At 43.3% G+C, this 18434-nt stretch overlaps 1 protein-coding gene across 1 annotated transcript in view; it reads left to right on the top strand.

Annotated features, from left to right (window-relative positions):
* The first annotated feature begins 942 nt into the window (after window positions 1-942).
* The window catches only part of RALBP1 (ralA binding protein 1), a 17991-nt gene continuing 499 nt past the window's right edge, over window positions 943-18434 (top strand). Inside the window, exons 1-9 of the mRNA XM_010859117.1 lie at window positions 943-1269; window positions 2593-3051; window positions 6619-6968; window positions 8370-8531; window positions 9524-9655; window positions 13667-13774; window positions 17398-17519; window positions 17754-17877; window positions 18295-18434. Of these exons, the coding sequence (XP_010857419.1) occupies window positions 1026-1269; window positions 2593-3051; window positions 6619-6968; window positions 8370-8531; window positions 9524-9655; window positions 13667-13774; window positions 17398-17519; window positions 17754-17877; window positions 18295-18434 (1841 nt within the window). The 5' untranslated portion in view covers window positions 943-1025. The remainder of the gene's footprint in view (window positions 1270-2592; window positions 3052-6618; window positions 6969-8369; window positions 8532-9523; window positions 9656-13666; window positions 13775-17397; window positions 17520-17753; window positions 17878-18294) is intronic.

The following is an 18434-nucleotide window of genomic DNA, read 5'->3' as shown; positions in this document are numbered from 1 at the left end:
ATTGCTGTCCGGCACCGTGACTCAGTTATACACATATGTACACATACATATATTCTTTTTCCTATTTTCCGTTCTGGTTTCTCACATGATATTGAGCACGGTTCCCTGAGCTGCACAGTAGAACCTTGTTATTTATCCACGTTTGTCCTTTGTAGTGTCCATTCTAGCAAAACTGTTTTGTATATAGTTTGCTGCTGCTGCTAAGTCGCTTCAGTCGTGTCCGACTCTGTGCGACCCCATTGACGAAAGCCCGCCAGGCTCCCCCGTCCCTGGGATTCTCCAGGCAAGAACACCGGAGTGGGTTGCCATTTCCTTCTCCAATGCATGAAAGTGAAAAGTGAAAGGGAAGTCGCTCAGTTGTGTCCGACTCTTAGCGACCCCATGGACTACAGCCTACCAGGCTCCTCCATCCATGGGATTTTCCAGGCAAGAGTACTGGAGTGGGGTGCCATTGCCTTAGGAATGAGCAAATGAGGTTCTTCCTTTGTTAGCTGTATGAACACATGGCTTGTCTAATGCGGTATGTAACTGCAGCTAATGACCTGTACCTGTGTGAATCACTGCATCTGTCACTGTTCTGTAGATTTCACTAATGATACTAAACTATTCATGTGTAGTTATATAAAGAGTCTTCTTGTTATTCATGGTTGTTTGGTCATAACTTAAGAAAAAGTTTTCTGTTGGATAGCAATCAAAATGAAACCCCTTACAGAGCGGCGGGCTCTTTTTAGGAGAAACCCTGTGTCCTGCCTTGATGTCCTATGTCCTTCCATTTGGTTAATTTTCCCCACACTTGAAGATCCAGTGCTTTCAGCTTTTTGAGAACTGACGTGCATGTGTGAGGCACGAATCAATTCAAGATGACAAAACCAGCGACAGTTCTCGAGGGGGGAGTTTGCCAAGCTGTGCGTCTGTCTGCTGCCCCTGGGCATTGGTGGCCACCAGGTGACCGTGATGCTGTGTCTCCCGCAGGTGTGATGGGTAGGTGACCAAGAAGCCCTCCTCGCTGTCATCAGGGAGGCAGCATGACCGAGTGCTTCCTGCCCCCCACCAGCAGCCCCAGTGAGCACCGCAGGGTGGAGCATGGCAGCGGGCTCACCCGCACCCCCAGCTCTGAGGAGATCAGCCCCACCAAGTTTCCCGGGCTGTACCGCACGGGCGAGCCCTCACCCCCCCACGACAACCTCCACGAGCCTCCCGACGTAGTGTCTGACGATGAGAAGGACCATGGGAAGAAGAAAGGAAAGTTCAAGAAAAAGGAAAAAAGGAGTAAGTGCCGTTTCCTCTGTGCTGTGGCTTTATTCTAGATAAATTTCTGCTCTACTCACGTGTACCTGCCATCCTATATCCAGGGACTCCTGTTTTATATTTTCTTTTCAGGGTCTCAGTTTTTGTATTTTAGGGTCTTACTATCACAAGTAAAAATACTGAATTTCCAGAAGTGGTAAAGTTGTCTGGTGGAGGTTTCTTAAGTTGGTTTTTTAAAATAATGTATGAAAAATAAATGTTGAAATTTTGTGCTTATGGAGTCTTACTGTCTTGATGAGGTTGTAGGCCAGTTGGGGCACATGGTAAAAGATAGTGTATTTGTTTTCTTAAGCAGATGCCAGGACACACCCATATGGGATTCCTGTTCTGTAGGGAGGATGATAGCTTTTTATTATTGGGTTGGCCGAAAAGTTCAGGTTTTCCTGTAAGATGTTACAGAAAAACTCAAATGAACTTTTTGGCCACCCAATATCATGCTCTTCTTTTGCTATTCTGGTTGGTGTGGAGTTCGTGGTATTTTAACCAGAAGGAAATTTATGCAATACCTTTAATCTCTATTTTAAAATCTCTATTATTAATTTCTATTTTAGCTTGTAAGATATTTGGCTAAAGAAAAGAACAGGAGAGTTTTAGATGTTTAAAAAAACCCCCAAAAACAAGGAAGCCCAACTAGGACAGCTCTGATATTGAGTAGCTGTTAATGTGAAACCCAGGCTTTCTGACTCAGGGGCGTGGCCGACGACGCTCAAGCTTAGGGCTTTCCTGGTCGGTCCTCCCCAGAGGAGGCTCCATCCCTGCTGCTGGCCCCAGAGGGAACTTACCAGCCAGAGACCCGGGAGCCAGGTGCAGTGGATAGGAAAAGAGCACCTACATAGTCCTGCATCTCCAATTGTGACTGGAGACGGCTTCAGATTCCAGGAACCAAATAGGAAAACCTTAGCTGAGAGAAGTGTAGGTTAGAGGATGTTCTTCTGACTGTGAAGGAATGTTGTGTGTGATGGTGGGATTCTTTCCCAATAAGTTGAAATAATGATTATTTTCAGTAATTTGGTTTGTAAAAGTTTCTCTTGCACACATGTATAGAATAAAACCAGTTGCAAGGGTAACTAGCTCTGGGCATGTTGCCCTCTTGTGGTTGAGAGATGTCACAGCAACACCTTTCAGCCGAGATGAGTGGCCGGGAGAACAGGAGGGCTGGGCCACAGGTGGAAAGATAGGTCGCCAAGGCCAGGTGACTCTTCTTTGGACCTGTTTTAAACATAGAAAATGGACAGTGTAACATTCAGCAGACTGTGACTCACGCTTCCTGCGTTTCTTTGGCAGCTGAGGGCTATGCTGCCTTTCAGGAAGATAGTTCGGGGGATGAAGCCGAAAGTCCTTCCAAAATGAAGAGGTCCAAGGGGATCCATGTCTTCAAGAAGCCCAGCTTTTCTAAAAAGAAAGAGAAGGATTTTAAAATAAAAGAGAAACCCAAAGAGGAAAAACATAAGGAAGAAAAGCACAAAGAGGAGAAGCATAAAGAGAAGAAGTCAAAAGACTTGACAGCAGCTGACGTGGTTAAACAGTGGAAGGAGAAGAAGAAGAAGAAGAAGCCGATTCAGGAGCCAGAGGTGCCTCAGCTGGACGTCCCGAGCCTCAGGCCCATCTTCGGGATCCCGCTGGCTGACGCGGTGGAGAGGACCATGATGTACGACGGCGTGCGGCTGCCCGCAGTTTTCCGGGAGTGTGTGGACTACGTGGAGAAGCACGGCATGAAGTGCGAGGGCATCTACAGGGTGTCAGGTGAGGGCCGCGCTGCTCGCTACTGGTCGGCTTGCCTCTGTGTTTCAAAGGAAGGAGCAGAGTGCTTATGAGCAAGGTTGTGACACGGGTCCTAAGCCTCATTCATGTCCTTGGTCCTTCCCGGTGAACGAAGGCCCCCACACTGTGTCCGTGTGTGTGTGTGTGTGCGCGCGCGCATGCACGCTGCCTTTTTTACTCGATCCCCACACCCCCATTAGGAGGGCTCACCGTGGGTTCATTTTGTAGTGCCTGGTGCGTGTGGGCAGCACCCCTCACCTGGGCGCCCCCGAGAGGTTGGGTGTCGGGAGGAGGTCAGCGGGGAGGGAAGGTGTCTGGCGTCTGCGTCCAGGATGTGTCTTGGCCACGAGACACAGTGCTGACGCTGTCATGTGAGTTTTTCCTCAGTCCAGCTGAGGGATGGGCTGTTCTTGCTAAGTGTTTAGACCTCAGGGGTGGATTCCTCTAGGTCAGGTGTGGCTCTGACATATGCTAGTGAAGTCTAGGTTCCATTTTCCTACATTCCGTGTGTGTGAAAACTAACATCTCATACTTGGCAGGAGTGTGATTCCTATTGGGTGTCTAAAGTCAAACAAGACACGTGTGGTCCAAAACTGAGACTCTGTTCTTACAAAGCGGTGTGGCTTTGGTGTTGGTGCAGGATGCAGGTCCTACCTGTGCGATGCAGTCATCACCTTCCTATGACTGAGGCTGTAACATGTGTCGTTGCTCATGCATGTTCATGATGAGTTAGATCAGAAACATTTAGAATAAAGAGACTAGATTTAGTTTTTCTAAATCTAGTCATCACCTTCCTGTGACTGAGGCTGTAACATGCATTGTTGCTCATGCATGTTCATGATGAGTTAGATCAGAAACATTTAGAATAAAGAGACTAGATTTAGTTTTTCTAAATCTAGTCATCACCTTCCTGTGACTGAGGCTGTAACATGCATTGTTGCTCATGCATGTTCATGATGAGTTAGATCAGAAACATTTAGAATAAAGAGACTAGATTTAGTTTTTCTAAATCTAGTCATCACCTTCCTGTGACTGAGGCTGTAACATGCATTGTTGCTCATGCATGTTCATGATGAGTTAGATCAGAAACATTTAGAATAAAGAGACTAGATTTAGTTTTTCTATTTAATTGGTTCATGCACATTTCTTGAAGGTAGATTTGATATGAAGGTAGATTTGATATGCCCTTTCTTTGTTAAGAAAGGGCAGGCATGTTTGATAACTGGGGAGACCTTTACGTAGCCCACAGATAACATGTCATTTAAGAGTGTTTTGGCTAATATGCTGCTATTTTATAGAAAATAAGAAAATGAATTAGGCACTGAATTTTAACTTACAACTTCTTAGTTACATAAACACATTTAACTGAATGTAAAACTTGCCTTTTAAGAAAAATTAGATGGATTTTTAAAGATCTACACAGTACTAACATAGCTGCTTCTCGCTTATGATTTTGATAGGCATGAGGAAATGTCATTTTAGGTGAAAGCTTCTCTGAAGGTTCCTATAGCGTTGTTCAGAGGATTCTTTGGACTTTGTCCTGATTTTTTATGTTTGTATTCTTTTGGAGCTGGAGGTGTGGAATGTCTTCTCTATTCGACACTGAGCTGCTCCCCTGGTCCTTGGCGCCTTGGAGAACGAGCACCTGCTTTGATCAGTTCTGTATTTATTTGTGAGGCTCTGGCAGAGCACTGCATTCAGCATTCTGGACTGCAGAACCGTGCCTGTGACTTTTCTTTTCGAATGCTAGTAGTAGCGCTTTTTCATGGAGAACTTTGATTCACACTTATTCATGTCCAAGTTCTAGTTTTAAAACTAATCTATTGTCATCTGCTCTTTCTGTACCTGGGACTTTGAAGTGTTCAGTTTTTAAAAGGAAAGCATTTTGGTAACAATTTCTGAGTAACAGACTAAACACATATTCTAATTGTTCACTTGTGCCATTTTCTGGGCAGGCACTGCTGGGGCAAAATTATGTGTCTACAAGGTGTTCATGAGAGAGAGAGGAGGGTGTCAGGAATTTCAATTAAAGTTGTCACTCACCATATTTTATTCAGAAAAGTAAGAAAATAGGAATTATTTTCTAACTTTTCCACCTCAAAATGAAGATTATAGCAAAATAAAATCTATATTATTATTTTCCTATTTGGAATTGCTGGTTTTATTTTGTCAGTGCTGGATTAAGTTATTGATTTATTGTGATGCCATTAAAAGGTTTTGTAATGTTTACCATTACAATGTCAGCCTCAGTTCATGGCTTGTTTTTAATAACTGGCCTAAAGTTTTTTTGTAATTGAAGTATAGTTGATGTACAGTGTTAAGTTTCAGAGATACGGCACAGTGATTCAGTGTTTTTAAAGATTATACTCCGTTTATAGTTGCTGTGAAATGCTGGCCGTATTCCCTGTGCTGCACTGTGGAGTGTATTTATTTTGCGCATTTAGTTTGTGCCTCTTAGTTCCCTACCTCTAATTTAGCCCTCACACTTCCTCTCTCCTCTGGTGACCACTAACTTGTTCTGTGTGTCTGAGTCTGTTTCTTTTTTGTTACATTCACTGCTTTATTTGTCTAGATTCCATAAAGGAAGTCCTTGTCTTTCTCTGACTTAGTTCATGTAGCTTAACACCCTCAGGTTGAGCCATGCTGTTGCCAGCGGCAGGATTTCATTCTTGTTTACAGTTGAGTGGTGGTCTGTGTGTGTGGCGTCACACCTTGGCCTGAAGTTTCTAGTATTGAAGACAGCGGAAGCTACTTTGTGCTCTCATGAGCGAGCAGTCAGTGTCACTGAATTCTGTCTTAAATGCAGACTGGAGTCAAGACTTACATACTTAGTGTCTTAAAAACATTTATGTGTGTTTCTTTCTGACCAGTAAGAAAAGCAAAACAATTTGATTTTAGTAACCCAGGTTTCACTTTTTTTTTGGTTCTAGCCCTGTTTCAGATTAAGAAAACATGTAAAGAATTTAAATGTAGAAATTAGATATTAGGTATTATTAGAAATTAGGTATTTATTGGGGAATAATTTTCAGACAGTTTATTTAGATGGTGAGCTCACCTTTTCCATTTGATACAATTTTTATTTATAAAAAAAGTACTCACCCACACCTTTTTGCAGCGTGCTTTTGTGTACTGAGTTATATTTTATATTGTCAGTCTTGTGACTGGTTAGAAAAAGCAGTTGGCCACTCATGTAGAGGAAGGCTTATTCTCGAATTGTAGTTTAACTTTTGCCTATGTAATCTTTAAAAACATATTTTCCCTGAATCGATTGGCATATTTGCTTAATGTTTCTGTGTTTGCTGTGATATTTGTTCTGAATATTGTTTTTCCATTATCATTTAGTGTTTGGCTAAATTTGTCCTCAGAGTGTAGCTTTCTCTCTTATTTACGGAGGAATTGTGTGAACGATATGCAGATAAACAATTAATGTGCCAGGTTGGCTCTTTTCCCATCTCCCCCAGGGGTGATGATGGGCATGCTGGGGAAGAAAGCTGTGTGTTTGATTTTTTTCTTAACTCTTCTTTTTGTTCTGAATTTGAATGTTCTCAGGAATTAAATCCAAGGTGGATGAGCTGAAAGCAGCCTACGACAGAGAGGAATCTCCAAACTTGGAAGAGTATGAACCGAACACAGTGGCCAGTTTGCTGAAGCAGTACCTGCGGGACCTGCCTGAGAACCTGCTGACCAAGGAGCTCCTGCCTCGCTTCGAGGAGGCGTGTGGCCGGAGCTCGGAGGCCGAGAAGGTGCAGGAGTTCCAGCGCCTGCTGGAAGACCTGCCCGAGTGCAGCCGCCTTCTCATCTCCTGGCTCATCGTGCACATGGACCATGTTATTGCCAAGGAACTGGAAACAAAAATGAACATCCAGAACATTTCCATAGTGCTCAGCCCCACTGTGCAGGTACACAGCCTTCCTGGCACACATGTGGGCCCTTGGGGTTGGGGCGAGTGCGCTTCCCATTGCCGAGTCATACCAAGCAGTGGGCCAGGGACAGTGGGCAAGGGCTTGGCCTGAGTGTGGATGGTGTTGACGTGAAAGCTGGTGAGCAGGTTGGCCTTTGAGCTGTGCCTGTGGAATATGAGTATTGTCCAGGTTTGGGTGTAGGTCTGGAAGCAGCTCCTGATGACAGTGACCTGTCCTTAGTGGAGGAGGAGCCAGGGTACCTGCAGTCCCAGTTCATCCGCAGAATTTTGAAGATTTCAGTTACTCCATCAAATAGCATTACTGCTCAATCATGTCACATAGACATTCAGACTCAGGCCCAAGGGGGCCTAACATTATTCATTTGGTCAGGGACTTAACCTGAAGATTTCAGTCGTGAAGATTATATAAAGTATTTTATAGAATCTTAACCTGGGGAGGCATTTCAAGGAGGTGGGTGGTGATTCTTTATAACGTAAATTCCTGGTCTTCGCTTCCTGCTACTCACTTGGTGCTGGCATAGAATGTGTGAGTTCCTTTATTGGAGTTACTGATATTTCACTCTGGCCAGAAACAGAGGGCAGAACAATGAGAGGGGTTATAGTTTTTGTTTTAAGCCCTCTTGGTGAATACACCAGGTCACTTGTTGGTCACTGTTATAGCACACTGCTACATATAACAGTGTATTTTCTTTCACTGAAGATTCCTTCATTGCTCATTGCTTATAGCTTGGAAACAAGATGTTCCTTAAATTTCCTGTTAGTTAAGTTTTCAGAATTTGGTAAATATTACATTGTTACTTAGTATTTCTATAATAGGGATGATGGTGTCACAGAAAATGCAGGTGTGTTGTCAGAGTAAGTTTTAGATAGGAAACAGTTTCTTTTACCAGCTATTTAGCCACCTAACATCCTGATGTCTTAGCTCCTCCATCCTGATGTCTTAGCTCCTCCATCCTGAGCTTTGGAGTTTCCTGGAAGGTGTTTGTCCCTGGAGTGGGGATGCCCATGCTCAGCCCACCTCTGTAGCCACAGGCTCCCCTGTTTCTCAGTTGATCCAGTCGCGTGTGTTAGAATGCCTCATAGTAACTGGAAAATAAAGAACATAGGATTTAAAAAATCAGTTAATGCTCTAGTGCTAAAACAGAATAAATCAATGATAATCAGCCTCTGCGTCCCTTTCTTGGCTTTTCCCCCAGTCCCTCATAGTGCTGAGTCTGCCACTTAACCTGTACTTTCTCATTCTCTTCTTTAAATTGGCCATTAAGTAGCGAAGCATGTCTTGTGACTCCTGAAGATTAAAGAAGGTACTTAGGCAATAGACACAAATGAAATGAAACGATGATTTTAATATTTTTCTTGCAAATCCTTTTTTTTTTAGATTAGCAATCGTGTTCTGTATGTATTTTTCACACATGTGCAAGAGCTCTTTGGAAATGTGACACTGAAGCAAGTGACGAAGCCCCTGCGATGGTCTAACATGGCCACGATGCCCACACTGCCTGAGACCCAGGAGAGCATCAAGGAGGAGATACGGAGACAGGTGTGTGCGCGCCGCCCTCCGGCCCCCGAGCCACCCTCACGCGGACCCAGTGGGAGACTGGGGTGCTGACGCCCATGAGTCCCTGGTCCTTGAGCACTTCCTGTGTGTATGTAGCTTTTGGGCACTCTCTTCATGGCACACCAAGGCCAGAACTTCCCTTGTGGTGCTGATTCATGCTCATTAAGTCGGGATATCATGGTACACAGAGCACAGGTTTGGAAATCAAAAGACCTGGCTTGAAATTCTTGCTCTGCTCCTGACTGACTGAATTAGGCACATTGCTTAACCTCCTTAAGACTTGGGGATTGCCTTTAAAAGTGAGTCCTCTCCTAGGTTTGATCTGAAGATGACCTTAAATGAAATAATGTGTTAAAAAATGTTCAGCAAGGTGCCAGGTATGTTGTAAGCAGTCCAAAAATGTTGCCTTATCTGAACAAGGCTGCTTTATTGGCCTTACTTTACAGATGAGAATAATGAAAGTTGGCAGAGGTAAATCTGTGTCACCTGGTTTATTACCAAGTTTTACAACGAGGATTTAACCCCAGATCCTGTGCTTTCCCACTGTCCTTCTGAAATAGCGCTGGTCAGTTGTGTGTGCTTGGCAAGCCCAGTAAGAAACTCAAGACTAAGACATTTACTTCCATTTGATTATTATTGCATCTTTTGTTTGCATGTAACACATCAGATCCCTGCTTGCTTTTCTTCCCTGTCATTTCCAAGTTCCTGTTTCTTAGTAGTTGATATTCTTGGGGGAAGGGATGTGAATTGACTGCTGGGGAACCAATGTGTGCCGATGGATTAGAACCTAGTGCTCAGGCAGAAAAACTAAGGAGGATTTTTCAGTCATAGCCTTGAAAACACAATCTGTGCCATTATGTCATTTCTTTAACGATAACCGAAAAGTAGTCGATTTTGCATCTTTAGAAATGGCATGTGGCTTTAAGATGATAAGACGTGAAATCCTATTCAGTGTGTGGTGTATTACTTTCTAGGAGTTTCTTTTGAATTGTTTACATCGAGATCTACAGGGCGGGATAAAGGATTTATCGAAAGAGGAGAGATTATGGGAAGTACAAAGAATTCTGACAGCCCTCAAGAGAAAACTGAGAGAAGCTAAAAGACAAGTGAGTAAATTTATTATTTTGGTATATCATGTTTATGATGAAATGTAAAAAGAATGCACTAAAATCTTTTATATACCATTTTAAGTTATTTTTTTTAAGTATGACAACAAATCCCTTCTGAAGGGAAGTTCCCCGATGGGAGATTTGTCCACATGTTTCCAGTTCTTGATTATTGATCCTTCAGCTTGGTATCAGGGAAGTGCTGCCTTTAATTTAGGAAGTTGAGTTTTTGAATTACACTGTTTGACTAAAAGATGTCAGTTTTGTTGTTTCTGGCTTGGTTGGACTTGTAAACAGGTTTCCAGGGTGAGAAGCAGTGCAGTGGTGATACATTTCAAAGGCTGCGGGGGAATTGGAGGCCTTACACATGGAGGTACTGAAGGTCAGGAGGGGTTTTCTTTTCCTGGAAACAGGCAGGTGACAGGTTCTGCTGGATGAGCTCGGGGTTTGCAAGCCCGACTGTCAGTCTCCCTCTGGCTCAGTGTGTTGCTTGGTGCTGGGACTCTGTGAGTGTCCCGGCCAGTCTGAGGTTGAGGTCCCACATCTCTGGGCCCCTCTTAACACCTATGTGCACATTCAATATCAGGGTCCAAGAGCACTTCCAGTGTCAACACAAGTTGACATTCGTCTGACTGGGACCACGTGGTCCGTGGTAGTCACAGTTGTGGTTCTGCTGAGAGTCCAGACAGTGCAGTACTCTGGCTCGAGGGCTGGTGGTGTGCGTGGACGTGGCGGTGGCTTTGTCAGAGAGGAGGCAGCGACGAGATGTCTGCCCGGCACTCTAGGACCTGCAGATGCCCTCTGTGCATTTTCCTTTCTCCTCTGCTTACCAGGTTGTCTTTTGCTTACAATGCCTGTTTTTAATTAGTCCCTTCATGATTTGGCCTGGAATCAGGTTTTAGTGACAGACCAACCAGGCCTCGTGTGGTCATTGTCCACCGTGTGGTGTCACCCATCAGCCTTTAACACAGGGTCTTGACCCCTGTGGGTGTGGCTTCCTTTCTCGCTTCTGCATCCCTCTTGGATAAAGGAGCTGTGACGTAACAAACCAGAGCCAAGACAGAATGGGATGGCTTACCTCTGCTTTACTAATTTCTTGAAGCTGTCTTCATGTCTGCTTATTAATTCACAGAATGCTCCAAAGGTTCTATCAAGTTGATTTCAACTTTGAGAAATAAATGACTTTTAAAGATTCATTATATTAACAGACTAAAAATAAGAAAAATGATAAGATCATATCAGAAGATGCAGAAAAAGTGTGTAGCAGAATTTGACATTTATTTCTTAATAAAAACTCTATCTTTTCAGCCTGATAAAGAGCATTTACAGAAAAAAGTCTTGTGATTTACATTGTACTTCATGGTAAAAGTCTGAATGTTTTCTTCTGGGATTGATTGGGTATACAAGCAAGGATTTCTGCTTTTACTGCTTCTGTTCAACATTGTACTGGAGGTGTTTTAGCCAGTGCAGCAAAACAAGAAAAAGAAGGCATATGGATTGGAGAGAAATTAGTCTTTATATACAAATCATGTGATTGTCTCTGTATAAAATCTTAAGAAATCTATACAAAATTGAATATGTGAGTTTAGCAATGCTGTAACATACAAGATCAGATACACACGTCTGTTGTATTCCGTATGTTTGCAATGAACTATTGGATAGTGCACCTAAAAAAAGACATAAATAAATTAGAAATATGTTTTTATCACAATATTGTTAAAATGTTAGGTTTTCCCAAGTTCATCTGTGGATTCCATTCCAATCAAAATTTAAACAGGTGATTTTGGGTAGAAATTAGTAAGCTTTTCTAAAATCTCTGTGAAAAAAAAATTTATGTGGAAAAAAATGACCCAGCCTCCCAGTCTATTCCTCCCCCATGCTCCCATTTGCTTGGCAACCACAGGTCTGTTCTCTGTGTCTGAGTCTTTTGCTGTTTCATAAATAAGTTCGAGTCATTTTAGATTCCACATATAAGGGGACTGACTTTGCTTAGTATGATCATTTCTAGTTGCATCTGTGTTGGCGCAAATGGCGTTATTGCTTTTAAATGGCTGAATAGTGTTCCATTGTATGTGTTCATATATAGATATATGTATATATATTTTCTTTATTCATTTGTCGATGGACATTTAGGTTGTTTGCATGTCTTAGCTATTGTGAATAGTGTTGCTGTGAACATTAGGGGTGCAACTCTCTTTTTGAATTATAGTTTTATCTGGATATAGGCCCAGGAATGGGCTTACTGGATTGTATGACAACTCTATTTTTTGGTATTTTGAGGAACCTCCATATTGTTTTCCATAGTGGCTGCACCAACTTAAATTCCCACCAACAGTATAAGAAGTTTCCCTTTTCTCCACACCCTCTCCAGCATTTATTATTTGTAGACTTTTTAATGATGGCCATGCTAACCAGTGTGAGGTGATACCTCATTGTAGTTTTGACTTGGATTTCTCTAATAATTAGCAATGATGATTTCATCTTTTCATTTGCTTGTTGGCCATCTGTATGTCTTCTTTGGAGAAATGTCTATTTGGGTCTTTTGCCCATTTTTTGATTCTTTTTTTTTTTGTTATTGAGTTGTATGAGCTGTTTGAGTGATTTCTTAAATAGGATACAAAAATTCATGAACTGTAAAAGAAAAATTTGGTAAACTATATTTTATCAAAATATACTCTTCAAAAGACACTGTTAGAAAGATGAACATGCAGACCAGAGACTGTGACATATTTGCAAAAAACAGACACTTGATAAAGTTCTTGAACTAGAATATATTAAAAATTCTTTAGACTTAATAAGACAAACCAATTTTTTTAATTGTATTTTTTTAGGGCAGTTTTAGGTTGACAGCCAAACTGAGGGAAAGGTACAGAGAATTCATACTCCTTTACTCCATATTCTTAGCCTCAGTCATTATTAATATCCCCCACCAGAGTGTACGATTATTATAATAAAAATTCAGTTTTAAAAAGGCAAAAGTTTAAACAGCACTTTACTGAAGTTCTTTACCAAAGATTATATGTGCATGATAAAGAGGCACGTGTGAAGGTTGTTCATCAGTGAGGAAGTGCAGATCGCAGTCACAGTGAGGAGCCACTGCGCACCAGCCAGGATGACTAGTATCAAAAGTACCAAGTGTTGACAGGAACGTAGAGCGGCTGGAGCTCTGCTTTACTGATCTTGACTGTTTCAGTCATTTTGGAAAACAGTTTGGCAGTTTCTTTCAGAGTTAAGCATCAGGTTATCATCTGGCCCAGCAATCCCACTCCTAAGTGTTTATCTAGCAGAAGAAGGCATGTTCCCTCCCAGAGCAGATACTTAGTGGTTTTTACAGGTTTTATTAGTAGCTCAAAAGTAGAAAGGACTGAAATGCCCACCAGCTGGTGAACGGATAAACAAACTGGGGTACATTCATATCCTTGCATGTTACTCAGCAAACTACTGATATAACATAGATGAGTTGTGAAATTTAACGTGCCAGGAAAAAGACTGCTTACTGATTAATTCAGTTTATATGAAACATAAAAGAAGGTGAGACCAGAGCAATGGAAAGCAGGTTAGTGGTTTCCAGCGGCAACAGGTGGCGGAGGAGCCCAAGGGGACTTTGTGGTGTTGGAGACGTTTGGTGTTGTGATAGACAGTGGCTACTTGACTTGACAATGGCTACTTGCCGTTGGTACTGTCGGCAAAACCAACTAACTGTAGGCTTAAAGTAGACCCCCTCCAAACAGGAAGGATCATGGAAGACAGTTTATATGGGAAGGTTCCAGAAATGCTGAGCACGTTAGCTAGAACCGAACATTTTCCTCCAGTACATCCACAGCGTGAGATCCACACGTTACTGTCAAAGCCCATTTATCAGATGCCCCATCCAGAGGTTCTGCTGGCTGTGCCACTCTTAGTGTTTCCGTTCCAGAAGCTGAGGAGGAAATTTCAGGAATGGGGACAGTGTAAGTTTATTGACTGTGTTACAGTGGGCTGAGCAGTGCTTCCATTTCTCTTGTTGAACAGGAATGTGAAACCAAGATTGCCCAAGAAATAGCCAGTCTTTCAAAAGAGGATGTTTCCAAAGAAGAAATGAATGAAAACGAGGAAGTCATAAATATTCTTCTTGCCCAGGTAAGTGTACCTCTTCTATTTTGCAAGATCTTTAAAAAAAAAAAAGAAAAATATATATTTAAGGTATACACATGATCTGATGCACCTCCACCCAGTGAAATGATTGCTACAGTCAGTTACCCTCTCACAGTTACCTTCTGTGATGTGAGCACCTGAAAGACACTCTCTCGTGGCATAATCCACCATTGAGTACAGCGTCGTCATCAGCATTACCTCTCTAGACAGTCCTTCAACACAAGTGCAGCTGTATTTTTTTTACCAGTACCTCCCTATTTTACTCACTCTCCAAGGCCTGGTAACCACTGTTGTACTCTCTGCTTCTATGAGTTCAACTTTTTGATTCCACAAATAAGCAGTGAAATCATATGGTATTTGTCTTTTTCTGTCTGGCTTGTTTCACTTATCATGTCCTCCAGGTTCATCTGTGCTATTAAATGCCAGGATTTCCTTCTTACGTCAGAATATATTTGTTACATATATATGTATGTTTATGTTGTCTATGTTGTATATTTATGTGGGCATGTGTATACTTATGTTTTATGAATATGTGCATGTCACATTGTTATATCCATTCATCCATCAGCCATTGGGCTGTTTTCATATATTGACTGATGTAAATAATGCTGCAGTGAACATCTCTCTTTAGTGTTCTGTTTACATTTATACATTCAGAAGCTGGATTGCTAGAACTGTGATAGCTCTGCTTTGTAGTTTTGAGGAACCTCCATGTTGTCTTCCACAGTTGCTGTACCAATTTATATTCCCACTAACAATGCACAAGGGTTCCTTTTCTCCACATCCTCACCAACACTTGTTACCTCTTGTGTTTTTGATAAAAGCCATTCTGACAGGCATGAGGTGATAGCTCATTGTGGTTTTCATTTGCGTTTCCCTGATGATGAGTGACAGTGATCTGTTGGCCATTTCAATGTCTTCTTTTGAGAAATGTCAATTTAAGTCCTTTGCCCATTTTTTAATTGGGTTGTTTTCTTGCTGTAGAGTTGTTCGACTTCTTCCTATATATACTAACCCCTCATCTGATGTAAGGTTTGCAGTATTTTCTGTCATTCTGTAGTCTGTCTCTTCACTCCACTTTCTTTGCTGTGTGGAAACTTTTTAGTTTGATGCAATCCCATTTGTCTGTTGTATATTTGTGCTTTTCAGGTCATATCTAAAAAAATTCTTGCTCAGACCAATGTTAAGAAACTCTCTCTGTGTTTTCTTCTAATAATTTTATGATTTCAGGTCTTATATTTAAGTCTCTAGTCCATTTTGAGGTGATTGATGTGTGTGTAGTGAGAGAAGGTAAGGGTTCAGTTTCACTTTTTTGCCTGTGGAAAACCAGTTTCTCAACACCATTTATTAGAGAGACTGTTCTTTCTCCATTGTTTATTAGCGTCCTTGTCAAAGATCAGTTGACCGTGAGTGTGTGGATTTATTTCTGGACTCTGTTCTGCTCCATTGGTCTATGTGTATGTTTTTATGCCAGTACTGGACTGTTTGGTTGTGGGGTGATGCCTCTAACTTTGTTCTTTTGTTTAAGATTGCTTTGGCTTAAAAAAAATGTTTGCTGTGGTTCTTACAGTCTTTTGTGGTTCTGAATGAATTTTAGGATTATTTTTTCTGTTTCTGGGGGAAACCTCAAAACCCCATTGGAATTTTGATAGAGATTCCAGTGAATGTGTAGATCACTTTGGTAGTATGGAAATTTTAACAATATTATTCCTTCTAATCTATGAACATGAGGTACCTTTCATTTTATCTTTAGTGTCTTCAATTTCTTTCATCAGTATTTTATTGTTTTCAGTATATAGATATTTCACCTCTTTGTTTAATGGATTTGTTTTCTTAATTTCTTTTTTGGATAGTAGTTAGTGTGTAGAAATGCAACTGATTTTTGTATGTTGATTTTGTATCTTGCAACTTTCCTAAATTTATTGCTTCTAACAGTTATTTGATGGACTCTGTGGTTTTCTGTGTATAAGATCATGTTGTCTGTAAATAGACAATTTTACTTCTTTACAATTGGGACACCTTTGTTCCTGCTCAGTTACTCTGGCTGGTACTTCAGTACTGCATAACCAGAAGTGGTGAGACTGGCCTCTTGTCCTCTCTCTGATCTCAGAAGAAATACTTTGAGCCTTTCACTGGGGTACCATGTTATCTGTAGTAGGCCTGTCATATCAGCTATATCATGGCAACGTATTCCTTCTATACTCACTTTGTTTCTATTGTGAAAGGATGTTGAACTTTTTCAAGTGCTTCTTTGAATCTTTTGAGATACGATTTTTATCCTTCATTTTGTTAGTGTGCTGTATCACAGTCACTGATTTGTGCTGAACCATCCTTGTGTCCCAGAGATAACTGAAGTCCTACAAGTTTCAGTCCTTTTCTGTCACGCCTACCAGGGTCATGCAACTCTCCTCCCCTGAAGAGAGAGTGAGGTCCCAGATGCATCTTTATTTCAGAGTTTTCATCCTGGTGTTTCTTGGAACATTAGCTTTCATAAAAAGGATAAGCATCTGTGTTTAGAAACGCTGGGGACTGTGAGGAGCACAGCTCCAAGAGAGGTTTCTTATACACACTGGAGACTTCTGTGGGTTTCTTATGCACACGGGAGACTTTGGGCCATTGACTTTAAAGTGAACTTGACTGCAGCGCCTTTCACGTTTGATCACAGGTTCTTATCCTCCTGCCACCTGTTAGTTTGGAAAGAAATGTAGGCCTTGGCTGCTTCCAGCTCATTTCTATAGCTTTCCATCTCTGTTCTCTCCTAAGTTTTGTCTGCTGTGGATCTTTTCTCTGGGTTGGAGGGGCTAGCTAGATCCTGGACAGATGTCAGTTTTAGAAACGCATATTCTGTTAAATGCATATTTACTGTTTAAATATTATCCCTGGGGACATGGGTTGAGGAGGACAGTAGCTTGTGTTGAGAAGGAAAGACTTTTCCATCACCAACTCTGCTTTCAGGTGATATTGACAACAGCTGCACGTCGCCGGGGCCTTTCTTCCCTGGTGACACTGTCGAAGGCCCCTTGTAGCCCTCAGACTCTCTGTGAGAAGGTGTTCAGAAAGGCTGGGGGTAGAAACAGTCCCTAGTACTCTGCTGTGTGCCTGCTGGCTGGCCTCTTGTGGATCCTTTACGTAACAAGGATTCCTAAGTAGCGTTTTATGTCTTGAGGAAAATCTAGTCATTCCTCCCAAACAATTTAGTCTACCTTTGCTCAAAGCTTTTCTTGAAATTAGGTAAACTGGGTATTTTAGGGTTGTGCATTACAAGCTTTCCTATAACGTGTGTGTTAACGTATGTGTATGAAGTGTTAGTCGCTTAGTCCTGTCCAACTCCCAACTCTGTGACTCCACAGACTGTAGCCTGCCAGGCTCCTCTGTCTGTGGGATTTCCCAGGCAAGAATACTGGAGTGGGTTGCCATTTCCTTCTCCAGGGGATCTTCCCCACCCAGGGATGGAACCCGGGTCTCCTGCATTGCAGGCAGATTATTTACTACCCGAGAAGCCCCAGTGTTGTGTGTATGGGCGTAAACAGTTCAGGGTGACAGAGGAGACCCCAGAAGAGCAACCTTTCCTAGACTTTCAGAGGTGCTCACCAGTGTCACTGCTTTAGGAGAATGAGATCCTGACTGAGCAGGAGGAGCTCCTAGCCATGGAGCAGTTCCTGCGCCGACAGATTGCCTCGGAGAAGGAAGAGATCGAGCGCCTCCGGGCGGAGATCGCCGAGATCCAGAGGTGAGGGCAGGGGTCAGGGCTCCACTTGGACTCTGGGGAGAGCAGGGCGGTCCAAGCCTCAGCCCTTCCTGTGACAGGGCCAGGCAGAGCGCCCCCTTCCATACCTTCTGTTACCTCTGAGGTGGGCCTTATCCTGAGTGGACCCGCTAGAAAGCTGGACAGTCCAGAAGCAGACCACCAGCCTGTCTGTGCGGGGGGGCCACGCGCTCCCTGCCCTGTCCTGTCCCCGCACAGCCGCCAGCAGCACGGCCGCAGCGAGACCGAGGAGTACTCATCGGACAGTGAGAGCGAGAGCGAGGACGAGGACGAGCTGCAGCTCATCCTGCAAGACCTGCAGCGGCAGAACGAGGAGCTGGAGGTGCGCATGCGCGGGGCTGCTGCCCTCGGGAGCGCTGGGGTCCGCATCGTGCTCATCGGACTCGCTCCTCTCCTCACATGGGGCCTATGGGCCTGGGCTGCTGTCTCTCCTTCCGGCAGGGGCTCGGACACAACAGAATCCCACCCGGGACCCCCCACTTGGGGTTGCTGGCCCCAAAGCCATTTGGGGGGGCCGGCAGACAGGCCCGGTGCAGCAGCTCGCTCTGCCCCCACAGTTTACAGATCGTGTTAGTGCTGAGCAGGAAAACACCCCCGGGAAGGAGGGAGCTCTCCAGGTCCACAGAGGGGGAGGGGGCCCTGCCCAGAGGGAGGCAGGCCTGCTGACCGTGGGCAGTGGCTCAGCCTGTTTTCCGGGTCGCAACCCCTCACTGACCGGCCGCTGCATCTGTCCCTGCAGATCAAGAACAACCACCTGAACCAGGCCATTCACGAGGAACGCGAGGCCATCATTGAGCTGCGGGTGCAGCTTCGCCTGCTCCAACTGCAGCGCGTGCGCCCCGAACCCCTGGCTGAGCCCGAGCCCGGCGCCCGGGAGCC

The sequence above is a fragment of the Bison bison genome, unplaced genomic scaffold (genome assembly GCF_000754665.1).
Source record: "Bison bison bison isolate TAMUID 2011002044 unplaced genomic scaffold, Bison_UMD1.0 scf7180017864453, whole genome shotgun sequence".
In the NCBI taxonomy this organism is placed as follows: domain Eukaryota; kingdom Metazoa; phylum Chordata; class Mammalia; order Artiodactyla; family Bovidae; genus Bison; species Bison bison.
The sequence above is the reverse complement of the archived record's forward strand: the minus strand, read 5'-3'. Positions and strand labels throughout refer to the sequence as shown.